This window comes from Thermobia domestica, chromosome 8 (assembly GCF_964235325.1).
Source record: "Thermobia domestica chromosome 8, izTheDome1.hap1.1, whole genome shotgun sequence".
NCBI lineage: Eukaryota > Metazoa > Arthropoda > Insecta > Zygentoma > Lepismatidae > Thermobia > Thermobia domestica.
Window position 1 is genome coordinate 151,412,262 of NC_137461.1, and position 8,719 is coordinate 151,420,980.

General features: G+C 36.0%; 1 protein-coding gene across 1 annotated transcript; it reads left to right on the forward strand.

Moving 5' to 3' along the window:
• The first annotated feature begins 6,098 nt into the window (after positions 1-6,098).
• On the forward strand, positions 6,099-6,821 carry LOC145692346 (uncharacterized). The gene has a single exon (XM_081767643.1). The coding sequence runs from the start codon at positions 6,099-6,101 to the stop codon at positions 6,819-6,821; it is 723 nt and encodes a 240-aa protein (XP_081623769.1).
• The last annotated feature ends 1,898 nt before the right edge of the window (positions 6,822-8,719 follow it).

An 8,719-nucleotide genomic window follows, 5' to 3' on the forward strand; every position in this document is an offset into this window, starting at 1 on the left:
AATTCGCGACGACAAGAGATTTTGAACTGAATAATAACACGAATTTCCTGTTTTTAGTCGATATTTAATTTTTTTCGTGAATATGATTATCGTCTGTTAATATTGATCCTAGATTTTTGAAAGTATCCACTTTATTAAAAATATTATTTAATATTTTAACGCATTCATAATTTGCCGTGTTACGGTCCCGACGCACTTTCATGTATTTAGTTTTCTCTGCATTTCTTTCTATTGTTCTCATATCATCCGCTATTAAATTTACATCATCAGCGTACGCATAACCTAGTGAACACCGTTCAACTCTAGGCCCTGGTTGCTATCTTTGATTTTCCTTATACCGTATTCCAGGACAAAGTTGAATAATAATGGCGACAAAACACCTCCTTGTTTCAAGCCTTCTCGACGTGAAAGCTCGTGGACAAAAATTTTCCTACCCGGACTTTACTTTGGGATTCATTTAAACATGTCTTAATTAATCTAATTAGCTTTCTCGGTATTCCAAATTCTGTAAGAACGTTGTACAACATTTCTCTCCTAACCGAGTCGTAAGCCTTTCTAAAATCAATAAATAGTTGATGTACCGGGCTACTGCATTCCCACTTCGTTTCGAGTATTTGCGAATGGTAAATATTTGGTCGATATTTGATCGATTTCGTCTAAATCCGCACTGATAATCTCCAATAATTTCATCTGCTTATGGAGCCAATCTTGCTAATAGAATATTTGAAAGGATTTTATAGGATGTTGACAGAAGAGAGATGCTTCGATAATTATTACAGTCAGTTTTGTCGCCTTGATTGTGGATTGAAACAATGATTGATTCTTTCCACTCTTGTGGCAATTCTTCCTTGTTGTGGATAAGAAGGATGAGTTTGTGCATCTTGTTCCGCAACTTTTCGCCTTCAGCTAAGTTTAACTCAGCCGGAATTTCGTTTACACCCGGAGATTTGTGTTTCTTTAATTTCTTTATAGCGATTTCTACTTCTATTCGGTTGGGTTCGGGAATATACGGTTCTGCGGTGTTAATCTCCCTTTCTCCACACACATTAGTTTTTGACTGCGTGTTAAGCAAATCGTCAAAGAAATATTTCGATCTATTTAAAATGCTATCTGTATTAGTGAGAACTGTTCCATCAGCTTTCTTTAATATAAGCACGAGTTTGACCGCCTTTCTTAAATTCGTTGATCTCTTTATACATGTCCCGGGTGTTTTTATTTTTACTATTATCTTCAAGTTCCTTAATTTTAACTTTCAAAAATCGCGTTTCTTTGTTCTAAAAGTTTTGGAAGTTTCCAGCCTGATGTCTATGAGATTTTGTGTAGTTATTTCATTCGGATTTTGTAGCAAACGTAATTTTGCCTGTTTTCTCTTCTCTGCTAGTTCGAGCCATGGTTTGTTCCTACGTATTTCCGCGTGTCCCAATTTTTCTTTTGAGAGAGGATGCTTCGTAAGCAAAGAAAAGAATTCAATTGCTGGAATATTTTTCTCCATAATCTTAAGATTGTATCTGTTAACTAAACAGTATATGACATGTGTCAGTTTTCTGTAACGATTCCTGTAATGTTGTTGAGATCATCATCATTTTGCTCAAATACGAGTATTGTTGCGTCATATATATTTGATATTCTTTCTTCATAGTTTTGGGAAAGTCATTATTTATATTTTTAAAATATTTAAAAGGCAGTTTTAACGTGGATCTTTGTGGATGCCTAATTGGAAACATACCAATTATAAATATGCATGTATTCAGATTTCAGAATGTGTTCACGGCAGTGATTTGTAATACTGATATGTACTACTACCTCATCTACATCCCCTAATATATAATATACTCTACAACAGGTTCACCTGAGAAATCAGATTCATCTACCGTAATATGAGTTTCATCCCCCTTCTCTAAAATAAGCCTCAAATCTCCCCACCACCCAATGTTGAAGACAACCAATGGCGTATTCAGGATTTTGTTTCGAGGGGCTATGTCCAACACAAGGAAGGAAGTGGGCAATTGCCCACCTGAGTTTGAGAATTAAATACATTTTAATTTATGCATAAATTGAAGTTATAATGGCAAGAATTGCAGACCGATAAATCTTACATGATATGATACAAAAGTTTAGGAGTGATTCTAACCCTTTATTTTATCTACACAAGAAAAAGGAAGCATCCTCTTGGCCTTCCTAATTTCCCGGGCTAATTATTCCACTGTTTTGATTTTCTTTAATTCAAACATTTCCTTCTTTTAAATATAACTAACTGATATAATTTTTCCTTTGTTATAATAACCAAAGTCCTGTCATGTTGATATCTGCGCAAGTTGGTGTGGAACACCAGTTTCGCTTATCAACTCCTCTTAGTGTTGGTGTTGCTGATGACGGCCGACTTGAATCACAACTGAGAACGGTCGATAAAGTATGATAAGCGAAATGAAAGAAAGTAACATCAAGAAAAAGAAACAGAAAAGTAGAAAGGACGAAAGAAATAACAAAAGGACGCAGTATTCTTACATGGAATGAAATTTGACAAATACAGTATTATTTCTGAACAAAGAGCATAAGTAAATGGAATGTCAATGACATTCTTAGAAATGGTAAGAAAGATTATTGGTGTGCGTGGAATGCGCAAAACAAACAAATTTATTTCAGGGGAACTTGAGCCCAGCCTGATAGCCCTCTAAATACGCCACTGAAGACAATTCTGCTCCCCTGATCCTCCACAGCATTATTTTTCAACTTCATAAATATTTTCAGCATCGCTTATATATATATAATACGGGAACTGTCTTACCCGTCCCCCCCCCCTATGTTGAAGACAGATTTGCGCCGATGAACACTCGTAATGATGACGGTAATTTAGAGGTAATTAAAAATGGCAATATAATAAAAGATCCTCGTATAATTGCTGACCTATTTAATAACTATTACACCAACTTATCACAAACGTACAATAATGATCCAGCATTGTCCACTTCGAAAATATTCTCAAAAATTTGCAACAATACAATGTATCTACATCCAGCTAGTAATGCAGAAATAATAAAAGTGGTAAAGAAAATGAAAAGTAAATGGTCAGCTGGCGTAGACGGCATACCGCCAAGTATTGTAAAGAAAAGCATTAAATATATTGCTGACCCTCTGTGTTTCCTCATAAATATGTCGTTTTCAAGTGGAGAATTCCCTAGTACTGTATATTAAAAATTGCAAAAGTAAAACCAATATATAAAAAAGGCGACAAATCAGCGCTTGAAAATTATAGGCCTATTTCGCTTCTCTCAGTTTTCTCAAAAATCTTAGAAACCACAATGAGTGTCCGGCTAGCATCCTTTTTACTTAAACATGATCTAATAACACACGAGCAACATGGCTTCATACAAGGGAAATCAACGGAAACCGCAATATATAACTTCGTGGAAAGTGTACATAAAAGTTTAGATAGTAAGGAGAAATGTATAGGTGTTTTTCTGGATCTTTCGAAAGCATTTGACTTAGTGTTACATAGAAATCTTCTCTCAAAGCTACAAGATTACGGAATAAGAGGCATTGCATCCAAATGGTTTCAATCGTATCTGAAAAATCGGCAGCAAGTAGTGGAAATTACATACAATAACAGGGATACAAACCAAGCTACACACTACATATCAGAGAAACAAGAAATAACATGTGGAGTGCCACAAGAATCCGTATTACGGCCGCTACTATTTTTGATATATATTAACGACCTACCAAGTAATATTGCTTCAGCAGAAGCATCCCTTTATGCAGATGACGCTAATATTGTAGTAAAAGGTAAAACAAATGAAGTTGTTGAAGGTAGTGCAAACGAAATCCTTTGTAAAATCTCTCACTGGGTTAAAGAAAATAAGCTTAAATTAAATATTGAAAAGACACAAGCAATCAATTTTCATCACATGCGCAACAAACATGCACAGCCTAGGAACATTATAATTCAAAATAATGAAATAGAATATGTAAACTCAACTAAGTTCTTAGGAATTTGGATAGATAAAAATCTCTCCTGGGATGTGCAAATAACTAAGCTTAGTAAAAAATTAAACCAAATATATTTCGCAATTAAAGTACTTAGAAATGTTTTAAGAGAGTCTACTTTAAAAACAATTTACTTTGGATTATTCCAATCGAATTTAACATATGGTATTATATTTTGGGGAAATATACACAAGGCCAAAGCAATCTTTACGATACAAAAACGAATAATAAGAATGATGGCAACTGCTAAACCAAAAGATCATTGCAAACTAATATTTAAAAAACTTCGTATACTTCTAGTACACTGTTTGTATATTTTAAATCTATTGATATTTGTAAAGAGACACCTACAAGGTGTCCCTACGCGAGTAGAACAGCAACATGATCATCATACAAGAAACAAACAAAACTTTTCTATTGTAGAACACAGAACAGTATTATATGAAAAAGGGTGTAAATACGCGGGTATCATGCTTTACAATAAACTTCCGAAAGAAATAAAAACTCAGGACTCTGTTGCTAAATTTAAAAAAGAACTCCAGAAATATTTATTACAACATTGCTTTTACTCTGTAGAGGAATACATGAACTGCTAAGTAAATAGAAATGTTACATGATGTACAGTAAATCAATGTCATTACTCGCTTTTAATATTACATATTTGTTGGAGGGTTTCTAAATACACTGCAAATAATAACTGCTAAGTTTATTTTTAACAATGATGTCATGTAAAATGTACAGTGTAATAAGATGTAAGAAGTAAGGCTTAATTAACCTAGTGTATGTAATTTTCACTATTATTGTTTCTTTTACTTTTGTATTCATATATAAATGACGTGTCCGCTTCATATGCATTGTATTACAGTGCTAAATGTATGAAAAAAGGACGAAATAAATACAATACAATACAATACACTAGTGAAATCGTGTTTACCTGAGGAACTTTTGCGAGCATGGCAAAGGGGAACTACGAACTATTGAGAATCTACAGTGGAAAATAGACTGGAAAATTTAGTTGTTTGTGAGAAAAGAAGTTGAAAGCGAAGAGCGGATAGCACTTGCAGTTGCGGGATTTGATTTGAAAGATATTTCCAGTGCGATAAAGAAAAGGAAGGATCGAAGTAGTCCCACAGAACTGTTCCAACAGCGGCAGAGTTAGTTAACTGTAAAGGTGACCTAGAAAAATGTATTTTTTGTAGTGATTTTCATGTTACCGAAGAGTGTTTGAAGGCATGTGACTGGTCTTTCGAGGAAAAAACAAAGGTGTTAAAAGAAAAGGGTTGTTGTTTCAAATGTCTAAAACCGGGGCACATTAGCAGTAGATGTAGAGTAAAATTAAAATGCGCCAAGTGCAAGGGACAACATTCATACATTATGTGCAAGGGACCAAAAGGTAACAAGGAAAATGATGGTACAGTGAAACAAAGTGTAACGAAACCGGTTATTGAAAATACATTAACTAATAACGTGTATGCCGAAACGTTTTTGCAAACATTAGTTGTAAAAGTAAGGGGTCAAGAGACAGAAAGGGAGGTAAGAGCAATTACAGATACCGGTTCCCAACGATCGTACATTCGAACAGCTACCACATTGAAAATGGGATACGAAATTGTTTTAAAAAAAAGTGTTACGCATGCACTCTTCGGAGGTATTTGTTCTGCACCTTATGAACATAGTTGTTATTAAGTTAGGTTGTATAGTCCGAAAGGAGATTATGCACGCAATTTTGAAGCGCTGAACCAAGATACAATATGTAGCAATGTTACGTCAGTAGTTGAAGGTCCTTGGATACAATAGTTAGATAAATTTGGTGCAGAAATTTACGACAGGACCCTGGCGCGGTAGAAATTTTAATTGGTTCTGATACGATTGCAGGAAAACTTTTTACTGGGAAAAGAATTGTGTTGAAGTCCGGATTGGTAGCTATGGAAACATTGCTTGGTTGGGTTTTAATGGGCAAAGTTAAAGTACGTGATGATGTTAAATTCTCGTCTATGGAAACGATATCCATATTTTGTAAAGAAGCATCTATAGCGGATTTATGCCGGTTAGATGTTCTTGGTATCACAGATCCTTCGGAAAAGAAGACAAAATTGTAAGCTTAGCAAGCAGTAATGAATTACTTTAATAAGACCGAAGCTATTAATGAGGAGAAGAGGTACGAAGTAATGTTACCTTGGATAGAAGGATATCCTATACTTCCAAGTAATATAGAGATGTGCAAAAGAAGATTGAATACACTTATTGGTAAGTTGAAAAAGGAAAACCGTTACGAAGACTATCAACAAGTGTTGAGTGAATGGATATATGATGGCGTAATAGAAGAAGTCCCACCAGAAGAAAAGGATAGAGAAGGACATTATTTACCTCATCGCCATGTAGTTAAGGAAAACAGTACGACGAAAACACGTCCCGCCTTCGACGCATCAGCCAGAGAGAAAAATTATCCTTCATTGAATCAGCGTTTAGAGAAGGGCATTAATTTGATCGAAATGATACCCTCAATTTTGATGAAGTATAGGTTAAATAGAATCGGAGTTGTATCCGATATCAAGAGAGCATTTTTACAAATTAGTGTTTGTAAAAGAGACCGTGACTTTTTGAGATTTTTGAGGGTTGACCAGAAGGGAAACGAAAAGATATTTCGTCACAAGCGTGTTGTTTTTGGTGTGAACTGTAGTCCCTTTTTACTGTGTGCAGTGATAGAACATCATCTTAAGTTAGAAATGGAAAAACAAAGAGAAGAAAAAAGCCAATATTCCAGAGAAGTCATCGCTCAGCTTTCGAAGTGCTTTTATGTGGACAATTGCGTTACCAGTTACCAGCGTAAGGAATGAACAGGAGCTTCATCACTTCATTAATGAAAGCACCCAATTAATGGCGAAAGCTGGATTTGAGGTGAGAGGGTGGGAGTACACTTCTCTTGGAGAGATGGAGCAAGACAACGGATTACCGGTCTTAGGTCTACAGTGGGAAACGAAATCTGACACTTTGGCAATAAGAGCAGAATGCTGCGACGGGTTGATACCAGAAGTTCTTACTAAGAGGGTTATTGTTTCGTTTGCAAACCGGATATTTGACCCCATAGGGATTACTTCTCCAGTGACGTATCCAAAGATTCTTTTGCAAGAAATTTGGCGATTGGAATTAAGTTGGGACGAAGAAGTACCACGGGCAGTAAGGAAGAAATTTTTACAGTGGGTAGGTGAATTGCCTTTGTTGAAAGAACTTTCATTTCCTACATGTATACAAGGAGATTTAGAAATTTGTAGCCTACATGTGGTCTGTGATGTAAGTGAAAGAGCCTATGCTACGGCAGTTTTTCTTAGAATTGTTACCAGAGAAAACATTAATTTGCAGTTAGGACAAACCAAGACAGAGTTGCTCCTATAAAGAAATCAACCATAGCAAGATTAGAATTATTGGCAGCTATTATTGGTGGGAGACTAGCTACTTCTGTGATTGAGGCCTTGAATCTTGAAGGTATACGGATTTATTATTAGACAGATTCTGCAACAGTTCTTGCATGGACTAAACGAGATGAGCAATGGAATACTTTTGTTTGGAATCGAGTGCAAGAAATCCGAAAATTAAGTGAAAAAGAAACTTGACATTACGTACCAGGAACCATGAATCCGGTTGATTTACCATCAAGAGGATGTACTTCAGAACAACTGCTTCAGTCAAAATGGTGGGAAGGTCCTTCGTGGCTGCGACGACCCAAGGTGGAATGGCCAGAACAGAATATGAATACAAAGAAGAAATTATTACACAGGAAAAGAAAAAGACGGTCTCATCAACTATGCTTAATGTTGAAAAAGGAGGACAGTGACTGGTATTACCGATATCCTTCGAAGTACGACCAATTAGTTCGCATAATAGGTTGAATGAAAAGATTTATTCATAATTGTCGTTCTAAGCAAAGAAGAAACAACGAATTGTCTGTTGAAGAATTGATATCAGCAGAAAGACTGTTATTAGACTTGTCCAAACAGATTCCTTTGAGGGTGTTGGCGACAAGAATTTGAAATCTTTGTGTCCGTTCGAAGGCAATGACAAAATCATCAGAATAAAAACCAAAATTACAGAACTTTCAGACCTTTCGTTATCCAGTTGTATTACTAACCACACATCCAGTAGTAAAAAGGTTAATTTACGATAAACATGTGAAGCTTGTCATGTTGGTGTTCAAGGTTTGTTGAGTCTTCTTAGGGAACAGTTTTGGATACTCAAAGGGGGAAAAACCATTCTATCTATAATAAAGCAACGTGTCATATGTAAACGATATACTGCCAAGAAGTTGGAACCAATCCCTGTAGCCCTACCCGAAGATAGAATCAGATATGCAGCAGTGTTTGAAGTAACGGGAGTGGACTTTACCGGGCCAGTTAGACTACGAGATGGAAGAGAGGCTTGGATTTGTATATTTACCTGTGCAGTATATATAGCAGTGCATTTGGAGCTTGTTTCCGGATTATCAACTAGTGACTTTCTTCAAGCCCTTAGAAGATTTATAGCGCGTCGAGGCCGTCCTTCGGTCATTTACAGTGACAATGGCACGAATTTTGTTGGCACAGAAAATTTATTGAGCAGACTGGATTGGGAATGTATAACGTGTTTTGCAACTGTGAAACGTATCAGATAGAAATTCAATCCACCCAGTGCTGCTTGGTGGGGTGGATGATGGGAGCGTTTAATTCGATTAATGAAAGGACTGTTAAGGAGAATACTTAGG

Bases quoted from the DNA above. Each gene is read 5' to 3' on its own strand.
- LOC145692346 (XM_081767643.1), top strand. From the start codon at position 6,099: ATGAATTACTTTAATAAGACCGAAGCTATTAATGAGGAGAAGAGGTAC.